This window comes from Chiroxiphia lanceolata, chromosome 4, assembly GCF_009829145.1.
Source record: "Chiroxiphia lanceolata isolate bChiLan1 chromosome 4, bChiLan1.pri, whole genome shotgun sequence".
NCBI classification, from domain to species: domain Eukaryota; kingdom Metazoa; phylum Chordata; class Aves; order Passeriformes; family Pipridae; genus Chiroxiphia; species Chiroxiphia lanceolata.
This window is the reverse complement of record NC_045640.1, coordinates 3,295,568-3,313,022: the sequence shown is the minus strand read 5'-3', so window position 1 is coordinate 3,313,022 and position 17,455 is coordinate 3,295,568. Positions and strand designations below refer to the sequence as shown.

Sequence of the window (17,455 nt, the reverse complement as noted above, 5' to 3'; positions counted from 1 at the left end):
AAGCACATTTTCTTTCCCATCCAGCACAAATCACCTTCCATGTGAGCTCTGTGCTCTTTTCCCCCTATTTTACTGTTGTCAAATCCGTGGCTGTGTCCCAGATTCCAGCCCAGACTCAGCTGAGGTTTGGGAGATGCTCCACTCTGTGTCCATGGCCTGGACTTACCCAGCAGAGCTGACAGGGGCACCACACTGATCTAACCAGCAAAGCAAACATCTCCTGAATCCAGAGTTTCTTCCCTTTCCAGAGGGAAGCACCACACAAGGATCCCATCTTGGGATGCAGCAATGGGCAGAGCTGGATGGGTCTTACAAGCTCCCAGCCCTTCCACCTGGGCTCATGAGGGGCGTGGGGATCAGAGGAGCTGGAATTCAGCTTCTCTGGAAAGAAACCAGGATCTTAAAGTGTGTGTTGGAGTCAGGGTGACAGTCATTCCGATATCCTGGGATAAAGCCCGACAAGTGTGACCTGATGTGAAGGATCTGAACAGCTTCCCCTGCTCAGGGAAGGGCAGCTGCTCCACGGAGCTGCTCCCTGGGAAGCCAGAGCAGCTCCAAAGCCATGTCGCCGTGAGTTCCCATCCTGAGGGAAGGTACAGATACCTTGTTGCTTTGAGAGAGCGTTTATTGAGTGTGCAGGATCCATCCCAACCCCCATCCCAAGGGTGCAGCTTCCACAGGGGTTCCACCTCACTTGCAGGCTGTGTGGGAGCAGGCACAGGGAAAACTGGGAGCACAGCACACATGTGGGAAGGGGGAGGATTCCCCAAAAACGCCAGGAGTGCAGCCATTAATAAATGCAACATGGAACACGACAGAGATCCGAGTGTGACTGAAGGAAGCGTCTCTTTGGTGGAGTTCTGTGCAGCCAAGTTTGATAATGGAGGGAAAACAGACAACAAACAGACAACAAATCCCACCATTTCATCCTCAAGTTTGCTTTTAGATCTCAAGGTTGGAGGCTGACAGACAGACACCCCTAACACTGTCCCAAAGGGGCTGTGTAGGAGTGCTGGAGGCTGAAATGGGAATCCCCCCAAGGCACAGATCCGTGCTGTGCCGTACCTTCCATCCCTAGGACAGAGATAAGGACGTGTGGAACAGGAACAAAGCCTGGCTGCCAGCACAGGGTGTCCCACAGGCCACCACGGATCAAGTGCTCTGTAGGGAGTTACACAACAGAGCCAATGCTGATGCTCTTCCCTCTTCCCAGACCATTCCCGGTACGTGGAGAACACGACAGCTTTGATTGTGAACACAGAACTGTGACCCGGGCGCTCGGCGCTCCGAGGGATCCTGGTCGGAGGAGCAGAGTGCCTGTCCCCTGCTTTGTCACCATCATTAAACACGGAGTAAACTACCTAAAAAGGGCAATTTGATGTGACTGAAATGCCCCACAGACCTTCCCATACACCCCAACATCCAGTCAGTGTTTCCCATGCACGTCCTTTGGAACAAACCTGCGCTGGCATCCCAGATGGATTTCAGCTCTTACAGACAAACACCCAGCCCTGGGCTGACCCCACAGGGCACCCCAGAGAACAGTCTGAGCAGGTGAAACGTGGGCTGTGACCTCCAAACCAGCGGCCCAGGGAGTGTCCCGAATCCGTGGGTCCAACACAGAGTCTGCAGGGGGTCAGGCGGAGTCCAGGAGTTCCAGGAGAGCACCGACCGCGCCGAAGTAACCCTGAGGAACAACGGGAATATCACTGAGAACTCAGACGTGGACACACACCTGACACAACAGCCACAGCCACAGAATCATGGAATGGTTTGGGTTGGAAGGGACCTCAAAGATCAACCAGTTCCAACCCCCTGCCATGGGCAGGGGCACCTTCCACTAGCCCAGGTTGCTCCAAGCCCCATCCAATCCAGCCTTGGACACTTCCAGGGATCCAGGGACAGCCACAGCTTCTCTGGGCAACCTGTGCCAGGACTTCTCCACCCTCACAGCCAAGAATTCCTTCCCAGTATCCCATCTAACCCTGCCCTCTGGCAGTGGGAAGCCATTCCCTGTGTCCTGTTCCTCCAGGCCCTTATCCAGAGTCCCTCTCCAGTCCTCTTGGAGCCCCTTTAGGCACTGGAAGGTGCCCAAAGGTTTCCCTGGAACCTTCTCTTCCCCAGGCTGTTACACATACGGTGTATATAAAGGAAAGACACAACTGCAGGTAGGTACACTATAAAATAAGAAATAAAATAAAATACAAAAATCTGACTTCAATGGCTGTATGAGGAAGCAGAGCTGCAAAACAGTTACACATCTAAACTGAGCAAATGGTTTTAAAGTTCACAGACAAGATGAAATTGGTGGTAAACAATTCCACTATCAGCTACTGGAACAATATCCCTGTTTTTCCTGACCCGACACTGAGGACCTGTGGGTGCCACCAACAGCTCCACGGGGCTGCTCCCAGAGCATTCACATTTTCCCGTGAGAGGAAAGAGATTTTAAAAAGGAAATTTCACCTCATGTTCCAAGAAAAGTGCTTTTAACTGTCCCTTTGACCAGTAGTCCAGGGCATACGCCAGGAGCCTCATGGAGATGGTGTTGATCCGAAGGAAGTTGCCCACGAACACCACGCGGTTGATGTTCTGCAAGTGTTTAGGGGAAAAAAAGGGAGTATTAAGGCTAAATTCCTTTTTCTGCTTGTACTGATGAAAACCCCACGTGGGGAAGGGGCTGGAGCAGCAGGAGCAGCTGAGGGAGCTGGGGGGGCTCAGCCTGGAGAAAAGGAGGCTCAGGGGGGACCTTCTGGCTCTGCAACTCCCTGACAGGAGGGGGGAGCCAGGGGGGGTCGGGCTCTGCTCCCAGGGAACAAGGGACAGGAGGAGAGGGAACGGCCTCAAGCTGTGCCAGGGGAGGCTCAGGTTGGATATTGGGAAAATTCCTTCCTGGAAAGGGTTGTCCAGCCCTGGCACAGCTGCCCAGGGCAGTGTTGGAGTCCCCATCCCTGGAGGGATTTAAAATCCCTGTGGATGTGGCACTTGGGGACAGGGGTCAGTGGTGGCCTTGGCAGTGCTGGGGGAACAGTTGGACTGGATGGTCTTAGAGGGCTTTTCCAGCCTTAATGACTCTCTGATTCCATGAATTGTCTGCTGAAACTGTTGGGCAGGATCTGCAGAACATTAAAAACACCCACAATTCTCTCAGAAAGCAAGGCCAGGTCACTTTAACCCAGGCTCTTCTTCACTGCCCAGAAATCCCCAGGTTGAACTACAGCCTTCCCAGCTCAGAAATTTGAACAGAATAGTTGATTTTACCATGAAATCCTTATATTGACTGGGAACACTGACCACCAAGTGCCATCTCCCCCCTCTGCCCTGAACTCCAGCCTTTGACTCATCATTAAACAGCTGAGTGACTCTCTACTGTTAAACTGAAGGAAAAAAAACTATTTGGAAGCCCATAACCAACACAATTCTGAAAGAAAGGAAAAGACCAACCAATATATTAGATTCAAGTCAGACTTCCAGCCTAACTTTAATCCCAAAACAGTTCTCCTGAGCCAAGCGAGGAGCTTTGAAGTTGCTTGTTCTCCAACAAGAAAATAAGTCAGTTCAGAGCTGTTTAGGACACATCTTGCATTGTTTTGTCAGCAAATGAAGGTAAAGAAAGATCCAGGAGTCAGGAGGATGCCAGATCCCCTAGCTCATCCCGTGGGAGCAGGCTCAGGATGCAGTGCAGAGGATGTCTCTGTTCTTTCATAGCCCTGTACAATGCTGCTTGACATGAATGCAACAAGGCAGCACTGTAAAGAAGCTGAAAGCCCAAAGATACAGGAACGGCCGTGGGGTTGGTGGGGCTTGGCCAAGAAATCCAGAGCAACTCATAAAAACAACATAGGGGAGATATCCAGCCTCCACATCCTCCACACCTCCCTTCCTCCTCTCCCAGAGTTGTTCCTCAAACAAGAGGCAGCAGCACAGAGGTGATGTTCTAGTCAGGGAGCAAGGGAAGAGATCCCCCAAAATACCTCGTTGAGCGCACACATCCGCGCTATGGAGCCGATGTTGTTGGTGATGGTGATTAAGGTGGCCCTGGCCAGGTCCTCCTTGCTGACAGATTCCCTCTTCTCCTTGCTCATCATGTTTCCAAAGCTGTAAAGACAGTTTTAGGGTTAAAGGTCCCATCAGAATTCCAGGAGATAATGGGAACTGCTAATGTAACCGAAGCAATTTGTCTTGAAGGCTTGATTCCTATGATTTCTAACTTTAAAAAGCGTTGCTATCAGTAACTCAAGATCTCTCAGGAATGGCTGTTCTCCTGAGCCACTTAAGCCCAGATTTTCATGCTTGCAGGATCTCCAGTGAAAATAAAATCCAGGGAGGTCGTTTACCTGGATGCCACAGCCCAGCCTGGCAACCCGAACCGCTCGTAGTCTCCCCCGTAGATGTCCCGCACCAGTTTGTCCACTTTGGTGCTGTCCCCCTGGGATGCCATTTCCAGGGCCTCCTCGAAGGTGGAGCATCCCGTGAGAAGGCAGCAGAGACCAAAAAAGGTTCCTCCTCCAAGGCTGCAAGTAAAGCAGAATTAAAGACTTCCTTTAAATCTGTTCCTTTCACATAGTTTACAGTCTGTAAGGAGTCCCTCACAGCCTTCTGCACAGGCCATTGGTGCTAAACGAGACCTTAATTTTCTATTTTACACCATCCACCTTCTTCCCAGCACTCAAGAGATGTTAATCTTAATATAAATATTAGTTCTGAGGGATAACTGGAGTGTGAGGGCAGAGCCATCCAAAATCTGGGGAAAAAACTTTGTCTTGTTCCCTTCATCATGCACAGATCCCAATAATGATCTATAGTAAGAGTAGGAACTGTACTGAGGGGCTTTACAATCATTATTATTATCATAATTATTATTATTATATTATTATTTCTTCATTATTCACTATTATTGCTAACTTTCTGGGTCTTCAGGAAAGCTTAAAGCTACGGAAATATTTTGCTTTGCCTGGACACAGGAGCCACATCTTCAGGAAGGGCAAGAACTGGGGAATTACTGCTAAGTCATCATCTCTTCCACCAAAATCAGGCAAATTCTGGAAGTCAGGATGGAAATCTTGACTGCTTGGATCAAGGTTAAGAGTTGTTAAGATGATCATTGCATTTGGGATAATCCCAAACTAGGTGATCTAATCAAACAGATCAGTAAAACCCTTAAATTCCTGCAGCAGGGCAACTGAAAAACCAGCTTTGACAGAGACTGGCTGCAGTAAAGACACCAAAACGTGAAATCCAGATCCTCTCTTCCAGGAGGGATCTTTGCTGGCAGGGAGAAGGGACTGCAGCAAAAGCAGGAGCTTGGTCATTCCACACACCACCTTTACTGCAGTTTGTCCCTGAAAATGTGATTTACAAGGCAGGAACGTGTTCCAGACTCCAAAATAAAACTCCCTTTTTCCCCCCCCCCTCAGCGCTCACCTGGTGCCCGTTACCCGTTTATAGTTTTCTTTGGAGTAGACAGCCAGAATGCTGACCCCTGAGCCAATGTTCACCAGGAGGAGAGGGTATGGATTCTCCAGGTTGAATGGGAGCTTCTGGCACCTCTCAGCATCCGTTGGGTTCTCAAAATAGTAACACTCCGAGTGTCCATTGAATCCCACGGAGTCGATGTACAACACTCCTTTAATAAGGCAATCGAGTTCATCGAGCTTACAAAGCTCAAGGTCACCCATCTGGTGGGAAGGAAAAAGAGGAATATTGAAGGAGCAGGCAGGGATGTGAAGGGCTTATGGTCAGGGCTGGAAAAAATGCATTCACTGCCAGCTCAGTCCAAGCTATCTCCATGCTCCCTGCAGAGCCTGGGGAAGAACAGGTCACAGGAGAGCAGGGGGAGTCCCAGCTATCCCAACCTTTTGGTGTGCAGGTATGAAACAGGGAAAAATATACACAGATGGACACAGAGAGAATCCCACAAACTCCCTGATTCAGGTCCTGATGCTGAGGCACTGGCATGAAAAGTCAGGAGAAGTGAGGAGGGGCTTCTTTGTTTGACCAAAATATCCAACAAAACCCATCCAAACAAACATCAAAAAAAAAAGGTGAAGGAGTTACAAAATTATTTTCCCCTCATGCCACTGCCTCAACTGCACAAAACTGGATATTAGGAAAAATTTCTCCGCTCAAAGGGTTGTGCTGCCCAGGGCAGAAGTGGAGCCCTCATCCCTGGAGGGATTTAAAAGCCCTGTGGATGTGGTACTTGGGGACAGGGGTCAGTGGTGGCCTTGGCAGTGCTGGGTTAAGGGTTGGACTTAGTGGTCTTAAAGGCCTTTTCCAACCTCAGTGATTCCATGAAAAGCCCCTTTATTTGCATTTTTCCAAGCCCTGATGAAACAAGTATTTATCACACGTTTTTCACCTGTGAACAAGGATCCAACCCAGAACGAAGCCACATGATGAAGTCAAACCCCAACTGTGAACTTCCTGACAGTTAAATTTACCCCCAAACCTGACTGAACTTCAGCCATCTCACTCACACACGGGTGTTAGAAATGAAACCAGGTGAGCAAAGAAAGAGAATAAAGCAGGTGAAAGACAGCAACGAGAGGAAAAAAAAATAACCCACGAGACCGAGACCAGCAGCAGCAGAGATTAAAAACAGAGAGGAAGATTTGGAAGGAAGAACATTAGTGAGCAATTAATTTAGAGTGACAGGACGTTACATGCACATTGGGGAAGAAAGTGTTTTAATTTGGACAGTTCAACCTGACTCCACACCGCATTTCCTGACTGGAGTTAGGGGGGGAGACACTTCCGAAATCAAGATTCAGAGGAGTTTTTAAAGAGTCTGCAGAGGGAGTTTTCTAGTTCTAAAAGCCCTCAAAGAAACGTCACTACCAGATCCTAACGGTATAGAAGCCAAAAATGCCTACTGTGCGAAAGTCCTGCTCAAATTTGTACGCTCCACCTCCCGTGGCACATAAGGTAGTATGGAGGCTCGAGAAGTGCTTTTCGCTTCCCATTTGGATAAAAGCAGGCATGTCATGAGTAGGAAAGCGTATAAAGTGCAGATTGCCTTTACGTCCACACAGGGTAAGGTCCCTGAGCTCAAGGTGCACATCCCGAATGCCTGTGGAGCCATAGGCTACGTTGGATGTCAGGTATTTGCGGATGCTTTTGAGGTTTTCCACTTCTTCCTCCTCCTCTTCCGCCGTGATGTCCTTGGGTTCAAAATAGACGAGTTTCACCAGGGTCCCTCCGATGTCCAGGCCAAACCAGGGAAAGACTAGAGAGAGAGGAGACAAGGAGAAAATGAAACAGGGTGTGGTGCTGCCACGGCACCAGCACCCTTCCAGTGGAAAGGCTGGAATTAGATGATCTTCAAGGTCCCTTCCGAACCAAACCATTCCACGGTGCTGTGAAAATAGTTATAAACTGAATTAACTCATGGAATTCTCCAGGGACCCGTGTGGTCTGTTTAGTTTCAGGTGGAAAGCAAAGACAGGAATGTTGGCAGCCTGAAATGTCTTTGACAGGAGATTTCTCCAATGCTGAGCACAACTCCTGTTTGGAGATCCCTGGAGTTCAGGAGCTCTGAATATTTGCTGCACAACACTCAAAACACTGACACTCTCCCCCCCCCAGGATCTGACAGTATCCATAGCCCCCACCACCAGATCCTGCTGCAGGTTTAATCCCCATCTCTTCCTCTTCCCAAGTTCTGAGCTGGAGCCAGAGCCACGGATAACACCAGTGCTTTTACATCAAAGGGATGTACAAACGTTCCCTAATTACAACACGGAGCTGAGGTAGACGAGTAATCTAAGATGCCCCAGGGAGACAAAAACAAATGTCTAATTGGATTATTTTATTAGTCAAATTCCCCCATGGTACAAAATATGCATCAGTGTCAGGCCCAGCAACATTTGCAGCTGTGTTGGATAATGAGCTTCTTGGAACAGATCAAGAGAAACCCCTGATCTGATGGAATCTGCGATTAGAGCTGGGAACTGGAACAGATTAATATCACTATTAATGAGCTGAAGGAGAGGCTGGAGCTAACGAGATGCACGGGCTCCACAGCAAAGGGAGAGATGCAGCCACATGTTCAGGCTCACGGCAGCAGGATTAAACCCTTACAGTGTGTTCCAGAAGGAAAAAAGGAATGTTTAGAAAACAAACCCAAATCACAGAATCATAAAGTTTGGAAAAGCCCTCTGGGATCATCCAGCACTGCCAAGGCCACCACTGACCCCTGTCCCCAGGTGCCACATCCACAGGGATTTTAAACCCCTCCAGGGATGGGGACTCCAACACTGCCCTGGGCAGCTGTGCCAGGGCTGGACAACCCTTTCCAGGAAGAAATTTTCCCAATATCCAAACCAAACCTCCCCTGGCACAGTTTGAGGCTATTTCCTCTCCTCCTGTCCCTTGTTCCCTGGGAGCAGAGCCCAACCCTCCCCTGGCTCCCCCCTCCTGTTAGGGAGTTGCAGAGCCAGAAGGTCCCCCCTGAGCCTCCTTTTCTCCAGGCTGAGCCCCCCCAGCTCCCTCAGCTGCTCCTGCTGCTCCAGCCCCTTCCCCTGGGCACGCTCCAGCATTACCAACTGAAAGAAGGATCTGAAAGAAGGATCTTGCATTTCAGTATAACTCCTACAGGTCAGAGACAGGGGTGGTAACACACTGCTGTTATTTGTGCACAATACGTTTGCTTATCTGCAGAGAGATAAGGGTGGAACACAAAGAAGCCCTCGTTCCTCCCATCCTTCCCAGTGGGAATCCCTCGGGTCAGGCTCTTTGTGGAATGATCTTTGCACAGCCACCAGCCCAGCAGGCTTGAGGAGGACGTATTCTCTCCTCAGCAGGTTCACCTGGTGGCTGCACAGCCCCTTCCAGAGCTTTCCAGCTCCCAGGAGCTGCTGGAGCCAGCAGCTCCCCACGGTATTTTTAACCCACGGAGTTATTTTTACATATTTCCATAGAGGCCACCCCCAACCGTCACCAAAGGAAATCTTGAAAGGAGATGCAGAGCTCTATTTTTGGAGACGCGTCCAAATCCCAATCACTCCCCATTACCGAGGCATCTACTTCAAACAGGAACAGACACAAAAATAACTTTTCATGAATGAAAGGGAAAGGAATCTGAATGGCAGCCCAACAGAGGGAGAAAGCAAGAGCAAACCAAGGACTTTTACATGTGTAGATAGTGACAGGACAAGGGGTAATGATTTTAAGCTGAAAGAGAGGAGGTTTAGATTGGATATTGGGAAGAAATTCTTCCCTGTGAGGGTGGGGAGGCCCCGGCACAGGTTGCCCAGAGAAGCTGTGGCTGCCCCACCCCTGGAAGTGCACAAGCTGACCTGGACCGGGTTTGGATCAACCTGGGCTAGTGGAAGGTGTCCCTGCCCATGGCAGGGGTTGGAATGAGATGCTCTTTCAAATCCCTTCCAATGCAAACCATTCCATGATTCTGTGATTTCTGGAATGTATTTGCTCCTTTCTGGACATGCAATTTGATTTCTGCATTATGAAGCCTACATTAGATTTTTTTTTTTCAAAGCATCCCCACTGTTGCATTCAGACAACAACCTTCCCCCAAACTCACAAGGGTAAAACCAGGGAGTGAGCAGAGGATGGAACTTGGAGATGGCATCACTGAGGTGCAGCAGAGAAGACAAACATCCAAAAACCAAGGCACAGTGGCTCCATGAATCCACGTGCCTGGAAATGCCACAGGGGCTGCTCCATCACAGGCTAACGGGCTCCTGCTTCCCAGCACCCAGCTGGTGGCACATGATGGGTTCAGTAAAACATGTTTGTTTTAAAGCTGCTTGTGAATCTCACATACCAAACTCCTACACTCAAACCTTCCAGATTTTAGGGCAAGCAGCAGCTGGGTCCATCAGTTTAGGAAGCTTCCTAGCCACAAAAAGAGGGAGCAGCTCCCTGGAAATTTCATCCCATCCTCTGTGCCATCGAGACCTTCCATTTTTTAATACCTATAAATACAGGTTCTATTTGGCTGCTGTTATAATGAGCAGAACACCAAGTGTGGGGTTAAACCAGCCAGTTATCCACAGTCTGTCCCACCAGAAACAGGGACACAGGAATGATGCCTGCAGAGCTGGGAGTAACTGCAGACAGGCTGGGCTCGGGGCTCACTATGCCCACTCGGCACCAGCCCCAAAAAGGATCCAACCCCCTGAGCTGGGATGGAACCTCTGACCAGAGCCAGCTCACACCTCCCTGTGGGACCAGCTGGAAAGGCTCCACATGGAGCAGCTGGTGTTCTCCATCTGCCAGTGGATCGGCTGTACCTCCCCTAAGTCACCAGGGATAAATTCTGAAAGACAGCCTATTAAGGTAATTAACTTACACCAAATGATTGTTAATTATGGATCTCTCATTATATACATCCCAGCCACAGGTCAAGAATCCAAGGAAGCAGCGTGTGAGCTCAGAATTAAGTACTTCTTTCCCATCCTGCAAAGGATTCCCTGTGCAGTAACACCTGTCAGAGAACTCAAATAATCCAGGACAGGGACAAAACTCCCCTATAAACCTGGTTTTAGAGGAAAGGGGAGTGGCACACAAACAAGAGGAGGAAATTATTTCAGCGACATGGAGAACCATGTCATTTTTTTTTCCTGACTCTTACAGGAAGTCAGACAACAGCAACATGGAGGGCAGCGACAGCTCTTCCACGTCTGAGAGCTAGAAAAATCCAAGGGAGGAAGGAGGAAGGAGGAAGCTCTCCTGGACGAATGCCATCGCCATCTGCTACTGAGATTTCTCTTAAAACACTGATTTTTTTTTTATTTTTTTTTCCCCAGCAGCTGAAAGCCATCCAGAGATCTCTCCCTTTTAATCCTCCAAAGCAATTTTTCCAAGAGAGCTGCCGCGGATCTCGAGGAGCAGCAGGAGAACTGGTGGCATCCCGGAGCCCCTGGGCGTCCCCGAGGCTGACTGTGCTCAGCCAGAAGGTTCTGCTGGAATAACCAGACAGCAGCTTTAATGGCCAAGGCAGGAAATGCAAATGCTGCCTCTCCCTCACCTCCTCCCTGCTGCTACTTGGAGCCCTCCGTGCCTGGGAAGAGCCTTGCAGGTCTCCTTTCCAAGCAGGGATGCGAAGGATGGCAAACCTGCAGACTGGAAAGGGAAGAGCATCATGTCCAGCACCTCCTGGGAAGTGTTTAGTTGTTCAGTGGGTGTCTGGGCATTTAGAAGAAAGGCAGGAAATCCTCTGCTCTCAGCTCAAAACTTTCCACAGTCTTTCTCCTTAAAGAAACTCCCTGTTGCTCTGTTACGGGATGAGAGCCATGAATCCCACTCTCAACATTGGATTACACGCTGCCCAGAGAAGCTTGGATGTCCCATCCCTGGAAGTGCTCAAGGCCAGGCTGGACAGGGCTTGGAGCAACCTCTTCTGTGTGTAAGACAAAAATGAATCCAAGGTATTCAGTGGGAAAACAGCAGGGGTACAAGGAATGTGACTTAAGGGACCGGCAGAGACCGTGGCACCGCTCAGCACATGGAATCATGGGATGGTTTGGGTTGGGAGGGACCTTGTGGATCATCTCACTCCACCCTCCTGCCATGGGCAAGGACACCTTCCACTCAGATCGTGTTGCTCAGACACACAACAAGCCTTATTTTCATTTCCTTCCCTAAGGAAACACGTCCCAACAGCAGCTATCAACTGTCTTGAAGACGGGGGGTTTTTTTCCCCAAGAAAAAAATTCCTCATCCTTTGGCCTGACAAAGCCTCACTTTCCCTGAGCACAGACAATTTTAAAAGCATCTCTCTATAAATATTTTCATATACACAGCTCTTTGTGTTAAAAACAGACCTTCTCCTCAGGGGCAGATCTACGGATACACATCAACAAACAAAAGACCAGGAAAGTTGGGGAATCACAGCTCAGACTAAACAATCCCAGAAAAGCTCAAGGAGACTTGTGTGCCCACAGCAAGAGCTGCCACCCTGCCCTCAAATCCCCTTTGCATTCTGCAAGATCTTGGGGGCAAGAAAAAGAAAATGCCTTTATCTGATATGTAAATTACTTCATAAAATTGGACACTGTATAAATACAAAAAAAACCCAACCCTCAACAGACTTATTCTGGAAGCTGCAGAACTGTCGAGATGAAAGAGGTGATATAATTAAAGATCTCCATGGTGGATTTTCTTCACAAAACAAGCAGCTCAAGTTGTATTTCAGAGTGATCCTTAACTTCTGAGCCAATTATACCAGGAGCTAAAAAGATTAGCCCATGGAGCTGATGATTTAGTTGAGTGTGTGACAGCACCTCTAGGCTTACTCTAAAATATTCAATATTATATTTTAATAGTGTTATACCAGGCTGGAAATTCTACAGCTGGGAAAAAAATACAATTCATTAGCATTTAATATAAAGTGACACTAAGTCTACATCTCCTCCCATTCCTAAAAATAGGCTCTGATAGGAATTCATATTTCTTACACCATTCCAAAAGGGAAAAAAGGTATTTAAAAAAATCAAAGCTTGAATTTTGAATGTCAAAAAGAGGTCTCAAAACAGCATTTTATTTGTACTTCTGCTTGGATACTGTTTACACTGAGAATTTAAAACCATGTGTCCATTTTGTCTTTGCATGATTCTGACGGGAGATACTAAAACTTATTAAAAAAAAGGTATCAGTTTAAAGGAAAGAATACTTTTTCTTGGAGAACTAATGTCTGCCTGCACTAATAACCTTGTCAGGCTCCTCTTGCCAACATAATTCTCCAAAGCTTCAACAAATTTCCTCATTTTCAGGGACACTTCTCACTCCCTTCTGAGAACAACAGTGTCCTTGACTTCTGCCCCTTCTGCCTGTGGCACATGGAAAATGCTGCAGGAAAGCTCTTCAGTTCCTGAAGTGCACCAAGAAACATTTCACAGAATCATGGAAGCCTTTAGGTTGGAAAAGACCTCCCAAGATCATCGAGTCCAGCCGTTAACCCGGGCACCTTCACCACTAAATCGTGTCCCCAGGTGCCACATGCACATGACTGGGAATTCAAATTTCCAGGGGATTTGAAAGCCCAAGGTGCATGAAGGCACACAGCTGGGACATGGGCTGCACTTCTTATTTCAGGTCTATCCCAAACCCAGTCCCCCTTGGTCTCAGACCTTCCCTGATCTCTGCCCTGGCTGCACATCCCGGCACGGACGGACGACGAGGAAGGAGGATCACGAGCCTGCTGAAATCCTTTCATTCCTGGGGAAGTGGGGGCTCATCTGCCAGGGCATCTGCCAGCACAGCCAGGCAAGACAAGCCTCAAGGTCACCAAGCCCGTCTGCCACATGCCAGCAGCAGACAAGTGCGAGCTTAAGTAGGACATTTTTGATCCCATGCCTATTAAGCGCTTTGCCTTCATTTCAGCTCAAGTCTTCCTTGAGGTGGGATCAAGCATTTCAACTCCAAAATGTGATTTCCCCTGACACCAGGCATTGTCCCTGCTAAGGGACGCACATTTCTCTTCCAATTACCCCAAGAATCATTTAGGAAGGACAGGCTACATTGCAATCCCCGAGTCACGCCACGCTGACCTTCCAGATGGGATCCAAATCCTCTCTTGGAAGCTGCCAGAACACCTGTTTTCTTTAAAGCATCCCACACCACTCTCTGCATTTAACTCCACCACAACAAACCAGAACCTCAGTGGCCAACTTTAATCCATATTTTCCAGAGGAGACACAGAAACTGCCTCGAGCAAGGCAGAGGAGAATCATCACCTGACACAGAGCTCCGAGTCCTCCCTCATTTTCGTACCAGACATCTCCTTCACGTCCCTGCAGCCTATTAACCAGCAGGTCTCTAATTAACAGCCCCACAGATCCCTATTCCTATTTTTCACACTAAGACAGGGAAAAAGAGAGGCTTCCTTTTTTGCCAGCACCCAAAAAAGGAGCAAGAACACCATTAAAACTTCACACGGATATGGTAACAATGTCTCGGCATTGCCAGCCAGGAGACGAGATGTAGGAGAATCCTGATCCCTGTTTTCAGCCTGGATTCACTGCTCACATCCTCTTAATAGCTGTGCAGGTACTGAGGAATTACACTGACGCTGTTTCATTTTCAGGGAATGGCAGTTCCCTTCCAGGAGGAGGGAAGGACTCCAGCGAAAGTCAAGGAATAAATCGCTCGGTTCCTCCTCAAACATGGCTGAAGGCAGTGACAGCCACGGCACCTGCACGGCAGCTCCTGCTGCTCCCAAAATGAAGGCTGCCATCCATTTTGCAGTTTCCAATAGGACATTTCAAAACCTGGGTTTAGGGATGGTTTCTACCTCCTCACAAAGCCTGGCTGGTCTGTGCCCAACCCCTGCCAAACCCTTGGGGCTCTTCCCTCCCAAAACTGACACCCTTCCCTATGCTCTCCATTTGCTTTCCCAGTTACCAGTCCAGCCCCACACCCTCATACCCCATGCCTCTGTCTGTCCTTCTGTGCCCTTCTCCTTGCCCTCTGTGTCACCAGTCACCTTCCCTCCCATTCCATTTGGGCACCTCAGCACCTGCTACAGCCCCCTCCCATGTCCTGCCCCACCTTGCCAGGCACTGCCTCACCCTAAAACTCCCAGAGTGGCTGGAGCTCTGCTTCACCCACCCTCTGCCCCAACCTGCTGAGCCCATGTCACCGTCCCACTGTGTCCCCCCTGTGCTGTCCCAGAGTGGCAATGCCATGCCCCTGCCACCACCCCACTGTGCTGTCCCCAAACTGGCCATGCTGGGGCCAAGTCATCACCCCACTACTACTGTGTCCCCCCGTCCTGGCCCCAGTTGGTTTTGTTGTGCCCATAACCAACCATCAGCCCCCGTGCACTGTTCCCAGAGTGGCCATGGTGTTCCCATGCCACCAACCCACTGCGCTGTCCCCAAACTGGTCATGCTGGGCAAGTCATCACCCTACTGTGTCCCCACCGTGCTGTCCCTACACTGGTCATGTTGTGTCCATGTCACCACCACACTGAGTCCCCAAACTGGCCATGTCAGATAAGTCATCACCTCACCGTGTTCCTACGGTGTTGTCCCCAGACTGCCCATGCTGTGCCCACGCCACTACCCCACTGTGCTGTCCCGAGGTTGCTCATGTCCCCACGCCACCACCCCAAACTGGCCATGCTGGACAAGCCACCACCCCCCCGCGTCCCCAGTGTGCTGTCCCCGCACCGGCCACGCCGTGTCCCTGCCACCAGCCCCCCGTGCTGTCCCACTGGCCCCATCCCCACCCTTGCCGGCCCCGCAGCCCCGCCCCTCGCTCATTACCACAGCCCCGCCCACCCAGCCCCAAGCCCCGCCCCTCGCCCCCTCCCGCTCCCCCCCCCCTCATTCCGCCCTCACTCACGCGGGCGGTTCTTGCGGACCGAGTCCCGCCGCTGCCGGCTCACGGACCCGCCGCGCTCGCGGGGCTGCGGCCCCGCCGCACCGTCCGCGCCGCCGCTGCTCCGCCGCCGCAGCTGAGGCGGCCCCGCGTCCGCTCCGCCGCCCCGCCGCCTCGGCTTCTTCTCCTCCTCCGCGCCATCGCCGCAGCTGCGCGGCGGCTCCATGGGCAGCGCGGCCCGGCCCCATGGGCCGCCCGGCCCCGCTCCCGCTCCCGTTCCTGCCCCGCTCCCGCTCCGCCGCCGCCGCAGCCACCGCCCCCGGCGCGCCTGCGCCGCGCGGCCCCGCGGGGCGGGACACCCCGTGAGGCGCTCGCCAATCCGCGCCCCCCGCCGCGCGGAGCGACAGGCGGCTCCGCCAATGGGAGACGGGAATGGGGCGGCAGCGGAGCGCCCCGCGCTCGGTCGCGTATAGTGACAAGCGCGGCTGTCCAATGGGAAGCGTGCGCCACCGGGGGCGGGTCGATATGCGGCAGCGCTGGCCTATGGGCTCCCTTTGGGACGAGATTGGCACGGCATCGGTCCAATGAGTGAGGGCACTGCTTGGTCGGGGCGGGAGAAGGCACGGTGATTGACATGCCTGGTAACTATGGCAACACGGGGGGGCCGAAGGGAAGATCCGCAGTAGGCCCGGCTGGGCTTGGCCGCGCGCAGGGGGTGATTTGAATATGATTTGCATATGCAGATGACGAGGCAAATACAGATGCGGGGGGGTCTGACACCCACCATGGCCTGAACCCCACGGGCAGTAAGGGACCTTAAAGACAATCTCATTCCAACCCCCTGCCATGGGCACAGGCACCTTCCAGTATCCCAGGCTGCTCCCAGCCCCATCCAACCCCGCCTTGGACACTTCCAGGGATCCAGGGGCAGCCACAGCTTCTTGGGGCAACCTGTGACAGGGCCTCACCACCCTCACAGGGAAGAGTTTCTCCCTGTTATCTCACAATCCACAGTGCCTCTTTATATCCCAACATAATTCCAATACTGTGCATCCCGCTCTTCAGACCCTGATCCCACATTTATCAACCACAGCAGGAAACACCCAGGCAGCAGAAAAACTGAGGTGACCATGAAGAGGAGGGTAAGCAACGACCAACAAGGATGAAAATCCAAGAGGAAAAGAGTCTCCGGGTTGTAACAGGACAGAGGTTCCCAGGTGGAATGTTAATTGTTGTCTGGCACACCCCAAGCGTGGCCAAGCCTGGCACTGCAGCCCAGCGACCTGCAGTGCTCCCCGATTGCCCCGGGGTAATCCCAGCTCACCGCAATCCTTGGGCATTAACTCGATACCAGAGGGATCAGCCACCGACCTCCCACAAAGGTGGGGTGATTTCCCTGAGAATTCTCTGAATTCTGATCACCAGGGTGGAAACGGGACAAAGGGATCGGTCAGATTTAGTTGGTGTGTTTTAATATTCTTTTGGGTGAGAGGAGGAAGGGGATAAATGGGGTTGGCACTGATAGGACGCAAAAGATGAGCTCTCTGAACACAAATAATCTCCTTCAGAACAGCATTGCCTTCATTTCTGTGGAAAAGGGACTGGCTGAGCTCCACTGCCCAAAGCTCTGAGTATTCTGAACGTGTTTCACATACCTGGGCTGTAAGAGCTGGAGCTGGGAAAGCAGGAAAGCTGGGAAAGCAAGGGGAGTTCATGGAGTGCCACAGCAGAGCCCTCGGGGGCCTCCTGTGGAAAAGGCAGCGTGGAAAGGGTGTGGAAAGGGCACGGAAAGGGCTGTTCTGTCCCAAAAGCTTCCTATTTGTCCTCAAAAGGGACACAGGCGTGAGCCAGGGCCAGGTACCCTAACTTCTACAGCTCAGCTGCCTCGGGAACCACCTTCCCTGTCTTCATCCGGGGCATCCAACCACCAACAGGAGGACTTGCTGTGGTGGGCATCCTCTGGAACAGGACCCATGTTTGCTCCAAAACGAGGTCTGGAATCTGTCCCCAAGTCCTGTCACCTCTTCCTGACACCAGTGTCCTCAGTCTCTCTGTGTCACTGCCAGCAGAGCCCTTCAGAGCATCCCCTCCTGCTCCTCATCTCACAAACTCACAGGAAGTCGGGTGTGAAGCGTCAAACCAATTTATTACAGTTAGTAAAAGGCCT

General features: G+C 51.0%; 1 protein-coding gene across 2 annotated transcripts; it reads right to left on the bottom strand.

The window, feature by feature from the left end:
• Positions 1-607: 607 nt before the first annotated feature.
• PANK2 (pantothenate kinase 2) lies at positions 608-15,556 on the bottom strand. Of its 2 annotated transcripts, none has more exons than XM_032684922.1 (7): positions 15,313-15,556; positions 7,019-7,228; positions 5,425-5,678; positions 4,338-4,514; positions 3,975-4,098; positions 2,467-2,592; positions 608-1,687 (listed from the first exon to the last, which is right to left on the bottom strand). In XM_032684922.1, exons 2-7 carry the CDS (start codon positions 7,082-7,084, stop codon positions 1,637-1,639), a joined length of 798 nt encoding a protein of 265 aa, XP_032540813.1. In that variant the 5' UTR covers positions 7,085-7,228; positions 15,313-15,556; the 3' UTR covers positions 608-1,636. The 2 variants fall into 2 exon arrangements, with proteins under 2 accessions (XP_032540813.1, XP_032540812.1); XM_032684921.1 differs by having other exon boundaries at positions 6,876-7,228; positions 15,313-15,554.
• Between the last annotated feature and the right edge of the window lie 1,899 nt (positions 15,557-17,455).

Bases quoted from the DNA above. Each gene is read 5' to 3' on its own strand.
- PANK2 (XM_032684921.1), bottom strand. From the start codon at position 15,514: ATGGAGCCGCCGCGCAGCTGCGGCGATGGCGCGGAGGAGGAGAAGAAG. The intron at 5,679-6,875 runs GTAGGCATTTTT...CCTTCCCACCAG, and splicing joins TTGAGCAGGACTTTCGCACA to ATGGGTGACCTTGAGCTTTG. The intron at 2,593-3,974 runs GTATTTTGGGGG...AAACACTTGCAG, and splicing joins GGATGTGTGCGCTCAACGAG to AACATCAACCGCGTGGTGTT.